Source organism: Felis catus, chromosome B2, assembly GCF_018350175.1.
Source record: "Felis catus isolate Fca126 chromosome B2, F.catus_Fca126_mat1.0, whole genome shotgun sequence".
Classification (NCBI taxonomy): Eukaryota; Metazoa; Chordata; class Mammalia; order Carnivora; family Felidae; genus Felis; species Felis catus.
In genome coordinates, this window is record NC_058372.1 from 24,424,048 (window position 1) to 24,446,373 (window position 22,326).

A 22,326-nucleotide genomic window follows, 5' to 3' on the forward strand; every position below is an offset into this window, starting at 1 on the left:
ACTCTAGCAAGCAAAACAGAAGCTAATGACATTTTTTAAATATATGTATGTATTTATCTTAAGTAAGCTCTGTGCCCAACATGGGGCTTGAACACATGACCTCGAGATCAAGGGTTGCATGCTCTACTGACTAAGCCAGCCAGGCGCCCCAAACAGAAGGTAACAAACAATGTGGGATTCCGTATACTGTTTTAGGTTATGTGAACTAATAAAAAATATTTATAAAGAACATTCACTGGGACACATTTAATATTATATTCCCATAAGATTTAACAGGGGTTAACAGGGGCAACATTTCTAATCCCTTTCACTTTTCCCCATTCCAAAACAATCTCTTTCATTATTTACAGAGCTAAAAATTGAGAGAAAAGCATGATCAAAACAAAAATCTAACTTACCATTATTCTGTTCAACTGTCATTAGATTATGCTTGGCTTTTACTGAAGCCTCAAATGTATCAACATTTTCCCGTTCGTACTCTTTAACATCAGCAGCTACCCTTTCTAGAATGTCATCTGGAGAAGGTGACCGCGTACAGGTACTGCTCTGGGGGCTGCTGGGTTCAGATGGCACAGACATATTGCTATCTTCAGCAAGATATTTATATTTCTGTAACAACAATACAACATATTATTTTCATAAAATCCGATGCATATTTGCTAAAGAGGTATTGCACTGAAAAGAGTGTTAAATAATGTTAAAAATTTTTTAAAGAGTATTGATGCCTTCACTGAATCAGATCCACAATCCCTTACATATAATTCCAAAATCCACACAACTCTGAAAGAGATTTTCTATGTTCGGTGCACATTCATTAGGTGACAAAACCTGACATGAACAGATGTGATGCTATTTGTAGTCTTATTTTTATCTCCCCCAGTGTGAACAGAATATGCCTCACTGCAGAAATACTACTGTGTTTGATAACGGGGTGCTGCTCCTAGAGCCCACTGATGGGGCTAAATAATATATATAGATGCACCATATTACCTTTCTAAAATTCAAATAGTTCTGAGTTCTGAAGCACATCTGGCCCCAAGGGCTGGAGATAAGGGATTGTGGACCTGGGCAAGAACAAAAAAAGATTCAACCAAGTCTTTAGGGATATCAGTTTAATAACAACAATTTCATCAGTGCCCCAGAAAAGGTTCTCTGGAATTCCAGTTTTGCCCTACATCTTCTGATGATTCAAGTTCTTTCCTTTGCTCTGACATAACAGTACATGGTTTATGATTTGCTACGTATGTGTAAGTGAGCTGGTATGACTGTCCTTTGCTTTTGTCTGATGTCCTTATAGCACCTCAACATTTTTTACTTCTTCCAGAATGCATTCTCAACTTCATTGCTCACCTTCCATTAGGGGAAAACTTTACACTTTACAGGGACTGCCATCCACAAAGCATCTAGTAGCCATGGTTTTAAGTCAGGATGGCCGAGGCATAACTGACAATCTTCCAAGGCAGGTAACCAAATCATTAAATGAGCATATAAAGACCTATGTATAATACCCTTTCCCCACCCCACTGTCTTAATCACCTAGCTCTAAACAACTCAAACTTATTTTTGAGATGTTCCATGTAAACAATCACATTTGCATTAGAAATTTACCATTTTTTTTAGACCTTAAAATAGTTCTCCGCCCCCACATAGAGAAATTCTTCCAATTTATTCTATACTCACTTATGAGGGTTTTCTTAAAAACAAACAAAAAAGAAGGGCGCCTGGGTGGCTCAGGTGGTTAAGCGTCTGACTCTTGATTTTGGCTCAGGTCATGATCTCAGTTTTTGAGTTTGAGCCCTATGTTGTGATTCTCTCTCTGCCCCCTGCTCCCCCCCCCCCCCCATGCTCTCTCTCAAAACAAGTATGTAAACTTTAAATTTTTTTTTAAAAAAGCAAATTTCAAATTTTATGTCTTATAAAACGTTTTTGTCAGAATCCTCTCTATAACAAAACAAGGCAACCATTTCAATTTTATTAAGAAATTATCTTTTCAAATCTCACAAAGATAATTTTACACATACACTTCTTAAAGATTTACTCAATTGCTGTTACTATCACTTCTTTATAAATAAAAACTGTTTTTACTAAAAGAGTAATTATTTCAGAAGGGGTGCTCAAAATTTCACTAATATCACACACCTGAACAATTGCCTGCCTCTGTATTCTTCTCTGTTCTATTAGGGCTTCTTCATCTTCTTCCTCTACATCAAAGTCTTCAAGGCTTAAAAAAAAAATGTACACATATATACACATAATTAACTTCAAAAATCCTTAGAGACTCACAAATAGTAACTGCTATATAAATTAAAAGTAAGAGCTGGAAAACGTAAGTGATTAGCTAATTGCACCAAAGTCTTAACCCATTCTACTCTATTCTGTTTCTAAACTCTCTTAGTTGCCTGGTTTGGAAACCTAGCAAGTAATTTAACCTTCTGTGTCTCATTTTTCTCCTCACTTGTTTCATGGCACCAAACTAGGGAACAAATGAAAGATCCCTAAGTTCAAAAAAGTCACTCCCGGCTCTTCCATGACCTTGGTATTACTAAAGTCATTTCACTTACCTAGCCTGTTTTAACCTTTATAGAACAAGAGGGTGAGACACATAAGCAAACTAATACCTTTTCTGGGTCACAGAAAGCTGCAGATCCTTGGAAAGCTATGGATCTTTTCCCTATCAAAAATGCACATGTAAATATCCACATACAGTCTGAAGGGGAATGTGGCTCTACCCCCAGACACTGCCCTGACTGTTCCCAATTTCCTCCCAAAAAACTCCACAATCTTTGCAATCTCTCCTAGTATAGGTGTTTCTATGATCTGCTGAATGTTCACTGCAGACAAGTAAGCAAAATGCATTCTCAAGGTTATCAGGATGTTCACTTAACCTTCATTTAACTTTCATATCACCTAAGCTCTTTCTTGACCTCAGCACTACTGACATTTTAACAATTCTTCATTATGGAAGAGGGCATTGTCCTATGCACTGGCAGATATTGAACAGTATCTCTGGTCTCTAGCCACAAGATGACAATCAAAATACCTTTAGATACTGCCAAAATGTCCCTGGAGAAGCAGATTATCCCCAGCTAAGAACTATTGCTCTAGATTAGTCTCATTTTTTGAGATGTTCCATCTATACAACTAAATTCGCATTAAAAAAAAAATTCTGTTAGACAATGAAATGTTTTTGCATTTTCCACATAGTAACAGGCTTATCTACCACCAAATAGCCTCAACTGCAAAGTAGGTATCATTTTACACAAAGTGAAAAGTTTAAATATTAGTATACACCCGCACACCCACACCACTGCAAAACTGGTAATTAAGATTGGTAGAACTATCTAATATATCTGTTGTCTCTAATAAAAATGAAGGGAAGGCTCACGATAAATTGATAGCCCAATGTTCATTCCCGCAAAAACTGAAGCCTCTAAATTCAGAAAACCATGACCTCTGCCACATAACTTATAAAATATGCACAAAAGATTAACTTTTCAATCCAGGACCTAATGAATGGATTCGCTTGCTATATCCAGGTGGAAAAGTAAAGATTTCCAGGTCAAATAGTACTTGTCTAAATTGAAAAAAGGAAATTATGGGAAATTCCATTCTTACTTATCATCAGATGAAGATTCTTGTTCAACTTTCATTCCTTCAGAAAGACTTCCTTTAAATTTATCTTCTTTTACTTTGCTTCTGCTCCTACGTCTACGACCACCCCGTGATCGAGACCGCCTTCTCAAGCGTGACCTGCTCCTTCGACCTCTGTCCCTATTTGGTTGGGTTAGGGGGAAAATAAATAAATAAATAAATAAATACACACACACACACACACACACACACACACACACACACACGCGCGCACGCGCACTTTAGAGGTCAATTAAAGGTGGGAAAGCTGTGGGTGTGTTGGGCAGGAGTATACAGGAACTTTCTGTACTTTTCAAAAGCTCAATTTTGCTGTGAACCTAAAACTGTTCTAAAAATAAAATCTTTTAAAAAGGGGTTAATTAAAAATTAAAGTGAAATAACACACCAGAAAGATTGGGGTAATCAGCTTAATTGAAAACAACTAAAACACAGTTACTGTTCTTATTGGACTGCAAAAGGACACAAAAAGAACTTTGGGGGCGATGGAAATATTCTTGATTATGGTGATTATGTGACTATGTGTTTGTCAAAACTCACATAACTTTACACCAACAAGGGTGAATTTATTTACTTTATGTAAATATGTTTCAATAAATGAGATTAAAAAAAATATCACCGTTAATAAGGCACAGAAAATACAAACATGACAAAAATTCTAAGTCTAATTAATAGGGCCCTCAGACAGCTTTATAAGTGCCTGAAGGTCTTGCCTCATGTTAAACAAAAACCAGTTCAAGCATTAAAGGTAAAGTTTATGTTAGAAAGATGCTGTAGAATTCCAAACAGAAAAGGCTGCTAAGTCTACAGAGAATTGGCAAACTGCCTGTTAATGTCACATCTGACTACCAGGCTTATGTCATATTTCTTAAGAAATCTTACTAAAAATGACATGAAGGGAACTAAAGAATGTGAAGAGCTATTAGGACAACAGAGATGTCAACAAAATCTTGATGTGCACACTGGACAAAAAGAGTAGTAACAGATCAAATCTAAACGTAAGTCTAACAGGAACAGACAAGATATATAAGAAACAAGTAAATCCATGCCACAAAACTCCAGAAAGCCTCAAGCATTGGAGACACCATATCCTGTAGGTAAAAGCTAAATAAAAATTGGTTGAAAGCCTTTAGGAATAGCTGGCTTCTGTATATTCTGCCTCCTTCCTGACTCAGCAGAAAATGCCAACCATTCCCCTTCACATTCTGGCAAAATACTTAAATTTATAGAGGTGTTGGTTGTTATGAAAACTGACCCAAGGTAGCGGGGAGGCACAGTACTGAAAATGGAAGGATTAGGGGAAGTCTACATTATGAAGAATCAGAACTCTACTGGCAGCCATGTCTACATTCTCCAGCAGATGAGAGGATTCTGGAAAACTGCTAACCCAAAAGAACTATAGTCAAGGATATGCTAAAGAGATCACAATGAAGCCACAAATTCTACATTCTCAGAATGGAAGAAAGCTTCCATTCAGCTTTCTCAGTGGCTAAGTTTTAAATGAGAATAGGATCCAGCTGTTTGAATAAAGTCCTCAAATGATAAAGGTAAATGAGCAGCAAAAGGATTCTGGGAAGAAAGAAAGTATAAGAAAAGAAAAGAAAATCATTAAGAACAAAACTCCACAAAGCAAACTCATTATAATCTATGATGTAGGAGATGCTATTTCTATAAAACAAGTTAAAATGGCAGAAAAAAATTAAACAGCCAACAAATCTTGGAAATAAAATATATATGAGCACAGGAAAAAATATAGAAAGGTAAGAAGGCAGAACAAGAAAATTTACACTAAAAGCAGAACAAAAGGACAAACATAAAAGATGAGTGTGCATAGAGGGGGAATGAGTGGAACAATACAGAAGATCCAATGCAGGGATGAAGAAAACAATGGGCAAAAAAGCAAACAAAATTTCCCAGAATAGGTAGCCATAATCTTCCTGCTTTAAAGCCTATTTAGGGAGCACCTGGGTGGCTCAGTGGTGGGTTAAGCGTCAGACTTCAGCTCAAGTCATGATCTGTTTGGTCAGAGCCCCCAGTCAGGTTCCATACAGCGTAGAACCTTTCTTTGCCCTTGCACGTTCTCTCAAAAAGTAAACTTAAGTAAGTAAACTTAAATAAAGGGCCTATTTAATGACCAGAAAACTACTGGAAACTAAAAGTTAGTGGAATAACAATTTCAAAATTCTTAAGGGAAAAAAGGATTTCAACTTGGAATTCTATTCCTTAACAAATCAGCAGTGAAGGCAAAAGCCTTTTCTTTTTTTAAAGAGACAAAGGTCCCCCAAAATGTCCTTTTCATGTACTTTTTGCAGGAAACTATTGTAAAGGCATTAACAAAGCAAGGAAATAAAATATGAAGATGCTGGATACAGGAAAGAGAATCACAAAATAAGAGAGACTGCCAAGACGACAGAAAAGGGAAAACAATTCCTACAGTAACTGTTTAAGCAGGCCTATTTGTCAGTTTGGAGCTCAAAGGCTAGAAGCATTAGAAGGAAGGTCTTTTCTTGCCCCTTCTCCCGTCTGCTCAGCAATGAGCAATATGCACATGATCATAATGATTATAACTGGAAGCACGGGGAAATATGGTACAATTAGGTAGAAAAGTGTGTGTGGGGGGGGGGGAGGGGGGATTAAAAAACAGTAATTGTCCAGAATAAGAAATCAATAGATAATATGGTAATAACTTCTAAAAATTTTAACATACACAACCTTGGACAAAGCACTTCAAGGAATCTAGTATACAAAAATACTCAGATAATATAAAGATCTATCCACTGGTTGCAATATAAGCCTTTGGTATGCTATCTTTTAAAAACATTAGAAATTGGCAAATGGAAGTCTACTTATGTTTGAGTTAAAATATTTAATGCATATATTTTAAAAATGATTTGTGCTTTATAAACCAACATTTTGTTTAACCAGCTCACTACATGTGCATCACATAAAATGGTTTCTACTACAGTGAATTAAACAAGTGTTTGCCGAGACTGTCTTTCACATCTACTGAGGTTATCATCTTGAAGTCACGATCTAAGGGGACCAAATACAAATTAATAGAAAAACAGAGAAATGAAATTATATGACCAGAAACTCGGCTACTTTTTTATTACCTTATGATTTATCCTGTTCAAAAAAACAAAACAAAACAAAAAAGCAGTAAGCACAGCTCATGTAGTATTTAAGTAGGGGAAAAAATTTTTCCCTTTTAAAAGAGTTTTTAATGAACACTGATTTACTTAAATTTGAAAAAAAGCTATATTAAAGAAAAATCAGTGTATGTGAAATATCACATGTTGGGAAAAAGGAAACTATATGGGATCACAGCTACAATTTTTCAGAGAAAAACAGTCTCTAAGAAAACCTACCAACTGAGCTGAATATGAGGCTTCAGAAGCATACAGTTTAATGAATCAAAAGGACAACATATGTAACATTATTTTACCTTCTCCGAGGAGACCTGCTTCTTCTCCTGGGTGACCTACTCCGTCTGAGTGGGGAACGAGACCGCCTTCTAATGGGAGATCTACTTGCTCTTCTTCGGGATGGGGACCACCTATTGATGGGGCTGGCATCTTTTGATCTTTCACGTCTACTGAGGATATCATCTCGAGGTCGTGTTCTTAAGGGGACCAAATCCAAGTTATAGAAAAACACATCAAATTAATGAATTTGTTTTGCACATAAAGAACATCTTAAGAAAGGGTGCACTAAACATGAAGACAGTAAACAAATATTAACAGGTTTTTTAACAAAACTTAAATTCAGAAAATCACAATGACATTTTGGTGGTGTTGTGGTACGCACACAGTAAAAATGGTATACTTCCTGTCATCTCACAATCTGAAGAATTATGATGGCTATTCACATTATTAAAGTCACTGATTCGAATTCCAGATACACAACTCAAATAAAACTTGCCTAAGTGAGTAATAGTATTCCACTTCCTTAGTTTGAAGACTGTTTCTAAATTTTGACATTTTCCCAATATAGAGTCTTCTTTTTAATATATTACATATAATAGCATCTTACAATCAATGTTAACCTTTAAACAGAGGGAATATAAGTAAGAATTTAGAGAAAAGGACAGCCTATCTAGTCATGGAAATACATATTGGTGTAACTTTCCCGGAAAGACATTTGGCAGTAACTTTCTAAAATGTAAATGTACATTCCCTTAGACTTTGCAATTCCATTTCTATGAATCTATTCTACAAAGAACCTTCACATGTAAACAACGGACATAGTAGCATACAATCATGAAAAACTGACACCAACTAAAATTTTCATCTGAAAAAGGGGGATGATTAGAGGTGACCCTTGAACATGGGTTTGAACTGCACAGGCCCACTTACACGTAGATTTTTTATAGTACTGTAAATATATTTACTCATCCTTATGATTTTACCTCTAACTTAAAGAATACAATATACAATACATACAACATACAAAATATGCCAATTGACTAAGTTTTATTGATAAGGCTTCCAGTTAGCAGTAGGCTACTAGTAATAAATTTTGGGAGAGTCAAGTGTTATATGCACATTTCTGACTATGTGGGGGACTGGCCCCCTAACCTCTGTGTTGTTCCAGGGTCAACTGCATTATGATATATCTATACTGTGAAATATGGTGCTGTAATATAAACACTTAAAAGATCTTTATTGTCACAAAAATGTTTCATGAAAAAAATCACTGTTCACGTGAATAGGAAGACTCCATTTTTGTAAGACAGAACATTCATAGAATTCGATGTGCATAAAAAAAAAGGGCTAGAAGGACATTCTTGTGACTGGTACTGCAGAAGGGATGGAAAGGGAGAGAATTTACAGGCTTCTGCCTTATCTGAATTTCTCTTTGAGTTAGTATCTTTTCTGTAATTAAAACAAAATTTTGTTTCAAATATTCAACTCTAGTCCTTAATAAACTGCTCAGAATTTCCTTTTCAAATGGAAAGAAAATTGAAAGAGACAAGAATCATTTGGAAACACTTTAGAAGACATAATCAGCAACACTAACAACTATCTCAATTTAGAAAGCTAAAGAAAGAAGGGGGCCATTTAATTACAATGTCATTTAGAAAAATCAAGAGTATTTCCTAATATATAGCATTTTGAAAACAGCATTCTTAAAATTTTTCAGAGAACCATTTACACTTCAAGGTCAGCTTGTATGTATACTCACACAGAGTAAATGGCTAGGAATTTATATCTTCACATTGTATAAGCCAACATTCTTTTAAGCTAAACTCTGCTGATAATTTCACCTGCTTATTAAATATAAAGATACTAAAAATGTTTCTGAAGTAGTTTAGACTAAACAACCCCCACCCCCTCTTCCAAAATCTTTCATGTGCCTAAATTACCTATTAGGTCTATGATCCTAGGTAAGTTAGATAATCTTGCAATCTTTTTTCTCATTTACAAATGGAGTATAAGAGTTACTCCACTTTATAAGGAGAGAGAATCATGAGTATTTATGAGAAAAAATATGATGGGCCAAGAGTATTACGCAAAAATGAATTACTTTCATTATTATTAAGAAAATAAAATCACTTCTTACACTATTCTTGAAATTAAAAGGTACTATTATTTAAACATTGAGATTATAAGTATATGAATTAGTAACAAAAAAAAATGTCCACTTTGAATTTAATTTTGGGGGCCAAAAAATTTGGTAGTTCCAATTTATATTGTCAGAACTCAAAATTATGCCAACTCAAGAGAATGGATACATCACAAGCCTTAAATTGATACCTCTTTTTTTAAAGTTAAAATCTTAAGCCTATACTGTCCAATAAAGTCATAATCCTTGCTCTAGAAATTCCCATAAATGGGTACACATAGATTTATCAGCCAAATTATTTGGATTTAAAGGAGTGATTCTGCAAATTAGGTACTAAATTAAGAACCTGAAAAAAACCTGTCAACATTTCAATTCAATATTTTTAATATATAACTCAATTCAACAGTTCAGTATTTCAATTCAATATTTTTAATATATAATTCAATTCAACAGTTCGATATTTTTAAATCCTATAGTCAAGATATTTGCTGACAAAAGTACAAATGTTAATATAGTTAGTGGGCAGGATCTATGTTAAAAGTATATTAACACCACCACTTTTTTTTATTGTTCACAAATTCTAGTTTCTCCTTTTTAAAACCTGATGTATTGGCAGAAAGCATTAATATTTTGAAAACAAAAGTTACCTTGGAGAAGAAAGTCGTCTCCTTTCTGGTTCTCTTCGTTTTCTTTCCAAGGATCGGCTCTTGGCTCTTCTACCAGGAGACAGAGTTCGAGAAGGTGATTTGCTCTGCTTAGACCTCCTATCATTTACTAGTGGAGATCTACTTCTCCTTGATTTATCACGCTGTTTTGGAGACAAACTTCTTCTTTTAGGACTTCGACCAGGTCTTCTACTGGGTGACCTGTTTTCTTTCCCAGAAGAAGCATCTTTAGAGGGAGATTTAATTGGCTTCTTTTCTTTATCTGTTTCAGACCGTTTTGATTTTCTCTCTTTGGATCGTGATCTTCTGTCTTTGGATTTACCTCTTAAATCAACTGGGGATCTGGATTTTTTGCCTCGATCACGACTTCTACTTTCATTTATAATTGGGGATTTTTTCCTATCTTTTGACCTACTTTTATCTTCGGTTTTAACCTTGTCATCAGTAGGAGATCTGGCCTTTCCAATTTTCTCTTGAGATCGCCTTCTAAGGGTAGGGGATTTTGATTTCCTTGCTTGATCTTGAGACTTACTTCTTTTGGATGGACTTTTGGACTTTTTCCTCTCCTTTGATTTGCTCCTAGTTGTCTTTTCTTTAACTATTTCAACACCTCCCTTACTTTTCTTTTTATCAGACCTATGTCTAGTCCGTTCTTTGGATCTGCTTTTACTTCGCTTTTTTGTACTATTTTTATTGTCCATAAGTTCGAGTTTCCCCTTTGTACTTGAAGATCTGGTACTAGACCTATTTCCATTTCTTGCCTTTTCATGAATCTCCCCCTCTTCTTCAGAGCCAGACTCATAACCTTGCAATATGAGCCCCATCCCAGATTGGACCTTTCCTTCCATTAACTCATTATCAAGTTCAGCTTTAATCAAGGCTCTCTGTTTTTCCAAGTCTTCCAGCAAAGCTAAATCATCAAGTTTAGTTCTTTTTGCTGGAGACATACCTTCTTTGTCAGAGGCATCAATGACCTCTTTTCTTTTGTGTTTCTTATGTTTATGCTTATGTTTATGTTTTTTATCCTTATCTTCTTCTGAGGAATGTTTATGTTTCTTATGTTTACTTCTGTGTTTATGCTTCTTTTTTTTGTGACGACTGTGCTTATTTTGAGATTGGTCTTCTGATACTTCACCATTTTCTTCATTTACACTCTTCTCGGAATTATCAGCATCTTCTATCCTATAAATGTATCAAACACATTTCAAAATCCTATCATTTATCAAGATTTTACCACAAAATAATGTTAAATACATCTCAATGTAATACATGAAGTTAGTCACTGAAATATTTTCAGAACAGCTTCAGACATTTCAAAATACATGGCAAAACTGACTTAAATAGTGGTTTAGCTTTATTTCTAATGGTTGCACTAAAATACATAGAAGAAATACACAATGACGGAAGATAAATAATTACACTGAATAGAAAAAGAAAATCCAAAACAGGTACAGTAAAACGTTAATATTGATTTAAACACTCAGTAACTTGTTTTTAAACCAGAATTTTTCACACAGATTTAACACCAAAGGCATCCCCCTCCCAATTTTTTTTTCCATAAAACACTGACATACATTGGGAGACTAATCTCTTTCCCCACTTTAAATTGAGAACTATATTTTCAGTCTGTGGTACCCAATGAGCAACCATGTGGTATTAGACTGAAAGACATCAAAGGGTCTTCTGCAGGTGAACAACAGTCCAATATCAGCAATAGCCTATGGTTCAACCAATATCAGTTCACTGGGCTATTTAATCTCTTTAAATTTCAAATGAAAGATTAGTTTCCCAAAATATGCTCATATTGATAGGTACCATGCAAAAAAACATTTAAATACATCAAGGGGGTAGCTTTTGTGTTTAAATGCCTGGGCTATGCTTAGTTTATGATGCTAAATTATTTTGCTAAATCCCTGCTATTGTTAATCCCAGGTTAAACACAGGCTACAATGGCATTAATTACCTTTCCCCTTTAAAATCACTCCATAGTAAAACATCACGCCCCAGAATATGAGAGAAACATCAAAACACTAAGTCATCTGGATTCAGAACAAAACACTATATTTGTAGGAAGATACGGATTATTTTGTCCAAATCCTTCAAATTATGTACTGCTGTACTTTCAGAAAAATTATCATGCCAAAAAACGAAGGAATTCAATTTTTTAAAAAATCACTACACAATGTAGGCATTAGAAAAGGTAGCAGGAAAACAAAGATGTACAAGACCATATCTCCCACTCTCAAGGAAATAACAGTCCAATGGAAAAGAAAGTCACATGAAACACTGCAAGAAGGCAATGATAAAAACATAAATAAGGGCATTATGGGAACACCGAGGGATCACCTAAACCACTTTGAAAATGGTCAAGGAGATCAAAGAAAAACCCAAGCTGTGTTAAGCAAGGACTTTGAAAGGAGAAGGAATGTTTACTGAGAAGGTACATGGATTATAAAATAAAAGTTGAGTAACATAGTCCTAAATAATAATAAATTAACAACAACGGAAAAGAGTATTTTCGATAGAAAAAAAGGTGACAAAAGGCACAGTTATAAATAGCAAACCAGAAGCAGATCAGTGTTGCCAGGGCATCAAAACTCATGAAGTAACTGGTCTAGTGGTTAAGATCTCCATGGACCAATTCCAGGAGATAAAGAGATACTGCACAAGATTCTGGGAATGAGTGGCTGAGATAGTTAGAGGCTAATTGGGGTCAGAGGCCCAGGAACTGCAAGATTAGGTTACTGGATAGGTGGTCTGTAAGGACACTGCTATTACAGAGGAGCTGGGAGGCAAGTCTGGTCCTCCAGCTAGGTCTCAGTCTTCAGTAAACTTGAAAAGGCTAGAGGAGGGAGGGCACACACCGGAGTAGGCTTGGAAAGCTACTAGTTGACAACAATGAAGGGACGTGGAGAACATGAAGAACATATAACTACCGCATGGCAAGAACTTTAAATTTTTGTCAGATTGCCAATCTCCATTTTGGTACTGTGGAATGTGAGAAAGGAGAAAGTGCTGAAGAGAGCTGCAGAAAAAGCTGTACCTTCCACTTGAGAGGTTTTAGTTTGGTCTGACTTCTCTCTAATGGGGTATGAGAAAAAAGAATAAATATAGCAGCGTTCTCTGGATCATCAAATTTTCTCAAAGACTTGGAAAAAGAAAGTGTAACATCTTTATGTTAAAAACAACATGGTTCTATTATGGGTAGGGGGAAATCACGAACTTAAGTAGAAGATACAAAGAATTTCAACTTTGTTTGTTATACAGACTATACCCTCATACAGGTAACCACATCCCTTCCCTTGAAATCTCCCATCGCACAACCTAGGAAGTGGGAGCATAGGTCTTTTTTCCGGAAACTTGACTTCTAGGGGGCAAATATGAGGAAAACTGAATTAGGCTAATTCATGGTATGGAGACAGGTATGGAGAACCTGTTTAAAGGTTGCGAATGATTTTTAGGTATATAAAATCTCAGTGCCCAAAGTACAAAATTCTAGTCAACAAGCTAAAACTCAAAACTATCTAAAGATCCTCTAATGTGTCTTAGGAAGCCAGTCTCCAAAGCCAGACTGAGTTCAAATCTTGGTCCGAATGCTTACTAGTTGTGCATTAGGCAAATTTTAAGTTCTCTCTGGTCTGCAGGCACCTCATCTACAAAACAGAGAAAATACTCCCTACCTCAAAGTAAGCTGAGGATTGCATGGATTAACAGATGTTATCAAGGCTCATAATAGTGCCTAGAACAAACCTAGGGCCCCCAAAGTAAGAGATTATTATTCTTTAGAGACTGGATAAATCTACTTACTCACTAGGACACTGTGGAGCTGTCAGAGCTGATGCTAAGAATGTTGAGTTTGTATGTAAAAGGCTACCACACAAAGCACTGAAGAAATACTGTCTCAGTCTCCACGACAGAGATTTTAAGTTTCAAGGAAGTTCAATGGTCTTGCCTTCAGTCACACATACATCAAGCTAGTGAGAAGGCTAGTATTACATTCCAAGAGAGTCAAGAGCTCTTCCAATTGACTGAAGATGGATTTTAAAATGTCAGAACCTATCCCTACTCTGTGTGAAACTTGATTATTGCTTCATATTTTACTCAGAGTAAAAACCAAAATTGTTTACAAAGCCCTACACTATCCGCCCAACCTTCCCAACACTTTGATCCTACTTTTGTCCCACACTCACCATGCTTCAGTCATTCAGCCACACCGCTCACCTTGAACAACAGGTACACCCCTACCTCAGGGCCCTGGTACTTGTACTTGCTGTTTCTCCACCTGGAATGCTTTCCCCGGATGCATACATTGCTGGTTCCTTTGCCTAACTCAGGCCTTTGCTCAAAGTACTTTCTCAGTCAAGTTTTCCTCACCAATTCATTTAAATCACAACCCTCACTATACCACACACATACTCCCTTCCTATTTTTTTCTCTAAAGTAACTGCAACCAAGTTTTTGTCTTTGCCTATCGTAACACAAGTCTTATGAGAGCAGATTTTTAATCTGTGTAGTTCACTGCACTAAGACCTAGTAAATTGTCTAACCTATAGTAAGCAGGTATTCAGTAAGTAATTTGTTGTGTCAATGAAATAATTTGTATAGAATAACACATAAAAACTGTATTCATGAGATTACAGTTGGGTTTATAGTTGCTATACTATACTCTTACCTCTTAACAGGAAACAATTTGGTTTTGCTCAGTCAGATCTCCAGTGCCTCACACAGTGCACACACCTATCTGGCGAATGCAATAACTCAAAATAATTTAAAATTTAATCAGCTCCCTACCCAGGAAAAATATACCCTTTGAACACTTTTCTAATGCTTTCTTCTACAAGTTACAAGTCTCCAAGGAGTTTCAAATCAAAATTCTTAAGAGTTTACCCACAAAGGAAGTAATTTCCTTCAAAAGAAAACCTAGTTCCTAAAGCTTCTGAGAATCAGAAGCTACACTGTGATGCCCAATGTCACTTAAGAGTTACTCCCATGAGTGATCCTTGTTTCTAATGTATCTTAGTGACTGTTAACCTCAAGAAATAATGACTACCTTACTGATAAAAATGCTACAAGCACCTTAGGGCCTACTAAGTCAATTCAACCTTAATTCTAGAGTTCTCCTACATTAGGGTTAGCAGACATTTACGCCCTCCTCAGTTGGCTCTCTCAATGCAAATTCCATAGAATATACCAATTGAAGTCTGATTAGGTACATCAGGAAAACCTGAACTCAATGAAGCAAAGGCATATTGCATATAACAAGCTTGTGCTAAGGCAGCTAATTTAGGTTCATTATCAACAACTTTTTTCTAAAACTTTAGGGAAAGGTACCTTGATAAATCTCATAGTCTTTTTGCATAGTTTATATTTATAATAAATACAGGCATATAACTCCCACAAATGTAAATTTACATTTTGCAACTTAACGCTACACATTTAGCAGGTGTATGTTTAAACCAACACGATCTACAATTATTTGTCATACTCATTGAGAACTGAGAAACCCTTCAAATTACATTATTTGGAAACAAAGCTGAATTTGAAGTGAAGACTATAGGGGTGTTTAACAGTTATTTATTCATTTATTTTGTTAAATGCAATGTACAAGTTTCATCCTTCAAACAAGGGTCTCTAGGCATCTGACACAAAGAAAACAGCAATGAAACAACTTTAAAATAAAGTTTAAAATAAAGACTAATTACAAACCACCAGTGTTATTTTAATTTCTTCTTTCAAATTTTTTCATAAGAATGCTCCTAATGACATCTTATTTGGGAGGCATTCAATTAATGTTTTGGAAACAGAGAATGGAGAACAAAGTGAATGCCATTACTTCTTTACAAAGAAAGTAATTTAAGCCTGCTTCTCTGATAAGTTAAACTACTTTAACACAGTATTCACATAGACATAAAAAATAAGAATGATTCAAAAGACCAAGTAGTCTTGAACTCCTCCGCCCCTCCTTTTCCAAATCGGGTGTGAAAAATTAAGCTTCAAAGAATTAGAACTGTCACATAAAAAAAATGGACCTTTTGGGGACAATGGAAGTAAATAAAAATGATTTCAAACCCTAAAGGATATTTTAAAAAGGAACCACAATGTATAGTGGGTGACCAGATAGTAGAACAGTTAGGAGCAGGTCTCTAGAATCAGACTTCCTGAGTTTAAATCTTGGGTCTATCATTTAGTGTGACCCTGGTTGGCTAAGTACACTTAATTTCTCTGTGCTTTAGTTTCATCATCTGTAAAATATAGGAAACAACTGTGTCCACTTCCAAAGGGTCATTATAACAATAAGATAGCCGTTCAGTGCTTTGAATAGTACCTAGTACTTGGTAAGTGCAAATAAGTGAATGCAGATAAAAACTTAAATGTTTAAAACCACCAAAGAGGCAGAGCTAAAGAGATGGACAAACGTAAAAGTCATTAAAAAGACTCCAGGGAACTTAAAAGCTGTTTTTCATATTTATTTCTTCTCAAACATTCCATTTTGAATAGAGTCCATACAACTGTAAACTACTCCGTGTCCTCTAAAGAACTGTGTAGATATTACATCCCAGCATTCACTATGAGCAGCACACACAGTGCTTGCTTTCATACTAAATTTATTTTCTTTGTCAAACATTTTAAAATAAGTGGGACACTTACAGAACAAATACTCCAGTTATACCAAGAGTTCTGTGCGAAGGGGATGTGGAATCAAGGTTTATTTCAGTGGCATTCATATTGCAGGGGCCTAAATAAATATTAAGACGAGTATTTGAATATGCATAGAAAATATGGCTCAAGCACTCGTCAAAATGAATCTAAATGGTCCCTCAAATCAAACAAATGGACATAATACTAAAGAACGTTAAAGAGATTGCTAGAAAAAACAGCTGTATAACATTTTTACTATGACATAAATACTGTAACTGTGCCACACTGTGAACTCAATGAGAAACAAAGAGGCAAAGTCTAGGTAAAACTTACAACCCAATTGCTCTAAGTCAAAATTGTAAAGATAATAAAGCTTTCAAAAGCCCTTAATGAAAAACTCAGTGTAATTCTGAGTAAAGCAAATGACTGAGGAGTCCAAAACTGGATGCACAGCAATGACGTGTTGGGCTGCCTGGTAGTAAAAATTTCTCCTCTCAGTCTCTAGTTGCTGGGAGACTAGATCTACCTCTCTCCTAAGATGGGTTAAAAAAAAAAAAAAAAAAAAAAAGGCAAGCTAATGCTGATGCACAAAACGGTCGCTATATGAACACTCTTTTAAAATCCATTTTCTTTTAGGTTCTTGTTTGAGTTTTCCAAACACGAAGAGGGGAACAAAATGCTGCTTTTAAGCAAAGATCAGACTTTGCAGCACATACAAGTTATATTTTCACTCGGCCGCATCGATTCTTACATTACCTTAATTACAGACATAAAGCACTTGGGTTTGGAAGGAGCTACTATTTCTTCCACTCATACTCCCAAGAAGCCCCATAAACTCAGGCCAAAAACGTCAGGCCTCAAAACCAAGGACTTGGTCTTACTTTGCCTCAAGTTTGCAAGTTGGCAAATAAGCTGCCACTAGGCAGAGGAGGAAAAATATATCGAGTGATGCTGGATTAAGAGCACCGGGGTGAGGAAACGAAGCACCCCGCTATTATATAGGTCTGGGATACTCAAAGAGGTGGTCCTAGCATCCCCTCCTGTCTACTTTCAGGTCCTAAAACTGACACCAGCAGCAGGACAACGGCAGGTTACTGCATGCAGAAGAAAAGTATTATCGCTTGCCTCCCTGCCGCCACTGCTCCTCGGGTGCCAACACCGATGCCGCTCAGTGCTGCAGCCAAGGAGCTCCGCTCGGTCCCTGCGGGAGGAATACGAAGGCGCGACCGCACGGTCGCGGCAGCCGCCTTGCGCACGGGACCTGTAGAGGCCGCTCGCGCGTACGCCTCCCAGGGCAACGACGCGCGGCAGGCCGCGGCCGCCTCCGACCCAACAGCCGTGGCCTCCGGGAAAGCGAAGCTCGAAGGCCGCCCGCCCGCCCCCCCAAGCCTCCCGCCCAACAACGTATCGCGCGGGGAAAGGCAAAGTTTGGCTCTCGCCGTTAGGCCTGAACTTTCCCGCCAGCCCGTGCAGGTCTCCGCCGTTTCCCACTCGGCAGTCTCCTGGGTTCCGGCCTTCCGCACAGCTCACAGAGACTACTCACTCGGGCTGTTCCCGCAGCGACAGAGTCTCGGCGGCGGCCATCTTGAACTTCCTGACTCCTCGGCGGCGGTGGCGGCGGCTTCCCGGACGGTGGAAGCTAGTGGAAGTGGTGGAAGAGGGAGCAGAGGCGTCGCGCATGTGCTAACCGCGTAGGGAACCGTGGAGCTCTGAGTCCGCTCTAAGAATCCGGATATAAAAGTGCATCCGGGGACAGAGCGCACGAGCGCCATGACGCAAGTTCCGGGACGGGGGTTGGGCGTGTGGAAGTATAGGCGGCACCTGCCAAGGGTTTAGTGACCAGTGACTGGGGCTTGCCCGGTAGTTAGTATTAGCACCGAACGTTTGGCTCTGGAAACTTGCTAGAGAAGGGACCAGAGTGAGTGGGATATCGGTATTTTGTGTGCGGTTCCGAGAACTGGTTTCACGGTGGGGCCCACAAGTTGAGTTAATTTTCCAACTAGGGCAAACAATATGATTTGGCTGCGGGGCTGCGTTGGAGGCATAATACCTCGTTACTGGTTAGATAACCCAATCTCAAGTGGCATTGAAGGAGAGTTGGTGAAAGACATTTTGAGAATACTGGGAAGTTAGGGCTGTTTTAGAGTGTAAATGTCTTTTAATATGGAATTATTAATTGTTAGATTTATTTGAAACGTTTGAATTTCTTTCAGCTTTTACTGTTCGAGAGTAACGATTCAGGAGCCTTTAGGTTTGCTGGTTCAGTAACATTTTTGGTCCAAATCACTTAATGCGATTTTGTTTTTCTGTAATAATGAATTCTACAGTAATGGGATTAAATGAAATGTTTTATGAGAAAATATGTACTGGCTCTTGGAGAGCTTTTAACACCATGTAGGTTTTTACGTTCTCTCAAAAATATCTTTATACTATGATACCTGATATCAGGTGACCATCACTTTCATTCTTACTGAGTTTGGTTTAACCGTAGAAATTGGAGCTCATACACCTGGCTTGTTATATATCTTGGTTTTCGGAGGGGAAGATTTACAAACATTCGTACAAAATGAGTCTTTCGTTGGTTGACTCCTTAACCTGTTTAAAATGTTCAGCGTTTTACCTTTGTGGACTCTCTTAATATGGAACACTAATCCTTGCATAATTACTGATTTTTGTGGATTCCCTTTCCTCCCCAACTCCATTGTAGCATTTCTTTATGTGGTCCTTAATTACATCGTTTTCTTTGTGAAGGATTTTTCTTGTTCTTAACAATGAGATTCAGGTTTAATAACTTGGAAGACTTTTTTTCAGAGGAAAAAGGTTCCAGAAATATGTTAAGGATGGTTTCTATCTTAAACCATATATTTATCTATCTGTGGGATTTCAGAGCTCTAATTGCTTCCTGCCTCTAGATTCAAATCCCTGTATACCTTTTCAAATAGTATGAATTCAGCCTTATATTTATGGTTTATTCTCTGTCCCACTCCACGTGAAGGCAAGGCCACGTGTCCTTGTAGCCAGATTGGCTCAAATGTATTAAAATAACAAAAAAAAAATTTAAAAATAAAATTTTAAGTTAAAAGAGATGAACATAGTGTATGTATGTGTAAACCTATTAGATTTCTTCTTGGAAATAAGTGCAAACCTGTAAGATCTCATCTTGGATATAAAGTAGAATACACTTTAAGGCAAAAGAAGCCTAGCACACTGGCACTTGGAGGTCAGGGAACTTGCTTATGATGACTCAGTTCCTAAGTGCCAAGCCAGGGTATGAAATGAAATCTAACACGCAAGTCTGTGCTCTTTCCCTCTTACTCTGCTGCTTCCCACAGAAATGTCATTTGTTTAGCATCTATCGATTGAGTACCCACCAACACAGCTCTTTGATATTCAAATGTGTTTTGAGTTAAAGGTAATGGCGAAAAAAATAAGGGGGAGGTCCCTTTAAAAAATAAAAAAATAAAGGTAATGGAAAGAACACTGTATTACCATCCAGATACACCTTATTTTCTCTGGGTCCAGAGGCTGTAGTCTCTTCCTTGTTGCTGAGTAGCAGAGAGCTCACAGGTCAATTCCAATTTCCTCAATCATATTATTATCTCCCTGGTCCCCTCTGCTTTATGATTCTAAAAAATTTCTTAATTGAATTATAGTTGACATGCAATGTTACATTAGTTTCTAATGTAAAACATAGTAATTTGACAATATGCGTTACCTGTGCTAGCCATGCTATATGAGTTGTGGGTAAAAATGGGCAGAACAGACGCCAAATTATTCAGGTTTGAAGCCACATTATGACTGGCTCAAGTTTAGATTTGGACAAACCCTTCACGTTTTTTTGTTTGTTTTATTTTTTAAAGCATAGAAAAAGAAGGAACTCTTCACAAAATGATACTGGCAAATTTCCATTAAGATTTTCTTACCAATTCGCTTGCACGGTTACTACCAGTTCAGACCGCACTAGGAGGGATTTGTCAAGGATTCCCCCAAAGTTGTGTTGCAGTTTTGGAAGAATAGGATTTAGGGAAGGCAGAGTTAAAATTAAAGCAAACATCAGTTATTAGTTTAATAATTCCACAAACGTTTAGTAAGAGAAACTTAAACCCAACTTTTCACTCTTGCTGCTTTTCCTCCCAGAATTCGAGAACCTCTGCACCTTAGAGCCGCAGGCATTCCTACACCTAGCAGGCGCGGAAGGGACAGCATAGCCGCAGAACCCGCCCGCCGGAAGTCCCTGACGCGACGGCGCCTCCGCGAGCACGCGCTTCCCTGTCTGTGGGCGCTCCGCCCGCGCGCCCAGGGTAGCGCGTGCGTGCGTGCGTGCATGTGTGCGTGCGTCAGGGGCAAGGGGTGGGCGTGCCTGAGGCGGCCGCGGCCCGCCTTACCAGGCAGAGCCCGCCCTGGAGCGGCTGATGCAGGATAAGAGCTGATTATTTCTAGTCGGTACCTTCGCGCCGCGCCTGGCCGACCCGCCCAGTTACTGTGTCTCCTCCTTCCGGCCTTGAGCCTGCGCTCTTTGGTCCCTGTCAGGCGCGCCGCTCTTGCCGGTTCTACCGACAAGGCGGTTTCCCGGAGTCGCCCGGCCGGTCCGACTGGTACTGAGTAGGTCCTACCTAGAAGCCGCGGCCTGGGGGCCTGGGGGCCCCGGGGACCTGGCGTCGCGGGCTCCCGCGTCCCTGAGACACCTTGACCCCCGTGAAGATCGAATTCAAAAATGCAGAGGTCGACTTTGTTTTGCCAACAGAGAGCGTAAAACCCACTACGCTTGGCGCCCTACTGCCAAAAAAGTTTACTGACCCAGAGACAAGGTTTTGAGAACAAGCCTGCGGTTTTGACTTTTTTTTTTTAACCACCTTTCCTTCCTTTTAAGTATTAACTACTTTCGTGCAAGATACACACTCCAGAGGTAGTTTGGAAATGCTTTTGAATTACGTTCTTTCTGTGGAAAGAGATAATTAGGTTTGGACCATCTAAGCTACACGGGCATCAATCCCGATAAGCTCTTAATAGGCCCATTTTAACGTAGGCTACAAAGAAAATAGAGTATCATAAGATCCTTTGAAGAAAACTGGTCCATGGAAAGTCCCCAGATATCAATTATAAGACTGTAGATCACCTTTTAAATAAGTTTTACCTAGTTTAGATCCAGACTTGAAATCTATAGCTGGGAAGACACTGGAGGCTGAGTTTTTCTTTTACAAACAAAACTTTTTGTTCCATGTAATTTAGGGTTTTCTTTTTGTTGTTGTTTTAAAAGCAGTTCTGACGCATTCACGAAAATCTGGAAAATACAAATACAAAAGAAAACAAAACCGCCCAAGTTCTATTGCCCAAACTGGACCAACATTAATGTATTGGCTTATTTTGACCTATTTCCATATGAAATATTACATTTTTTGTACTCCTGAGTAGAATGTGATAGTTGGCTTTTTCATGTAACATACCCATATAGTCTACATAATTCTAGTTTCAGTAAGCATTTTTACATGATGTCCTTTTTTTTCACTGTTACTATGTCATTTTAGTTTTGCACTATTGTATATGCCTATGATGAAGCCGAATTTACCATAGTATTTAGCACACGACCATTCAAGGCAATGGGCTTCACCACTCTGCCACTTCCAGCAACTTATTTAACCTTTCTGAGCCTCATTTTACACATCAGTAACATGAGGATAACAGTTCTCATCACAAAGTGTTATTATGAGAATTAATTGAAATAATGCACGAAAGTGCCTGGATCATATATATTGGTAAATACTACCATTTCTACATGTAAATTTTTTTGAATTTTTGATTTTTAAAATTT

The 22,326-nt window shown here is 37.7% G+C and overlaps 1 protein-coding gene across 18 annotated transcripts in view; it reads right to left on the reverse strand.

Annotated features, from left to right (window-relative positions):
* Nucleotides 1-18,258, reverse strand: part of PRPF4B (pre-mRNA processing factor 4B) — a 36,764-nt gene extending 18,506 nt beyond the window's left edge. For 14 of the 18 annotated variants that reach the window (XM_045057172.1, XR_006597600.1, XR_006597590.1 and 11 more), the window contains exons 1-6: nucleotides 18,061-18,257; nucleotides 9,861-11,060; nucleotides 7,094-7,270; nucleotides 3,616-3,771; nucleotides 2,140-2,221; nucleotides 399-609 (exon numbers count right to left, since the gene is read on the reverse strand). In XM_045057172.1, coding sequence (XP_044913107.1) covers nucleotides 399-609; nucleotides 2,140-2,221; nucleotides 3,616-3,771; nucleotides 7,094-7,270; nucleotides 9,861-11,060; nucleotides 18,061-18,197 — 1,963 coding nt within the window. In that variant the 5' untranslated portion in view covers nucleotides 18,198-18,257. Of the gene's footprint in view, nucleotides 1-398; nucleotides 610-2,139; nucleotides 2,222-3,615; nucleotides 3,772-7,093; nucleotides 7,271-9,860; nucleotides 11,061-18,060 lie in introns of all 18 variants that reach the window. The other 4 variants (XM_045057173.1, XM_045057174.1, XR_006597602.1 and 1 more) reach the window with 1 other exon arrangement.
* Nucleotides 18,259-22,326: the final 4,068 nt, after the last annotated feature.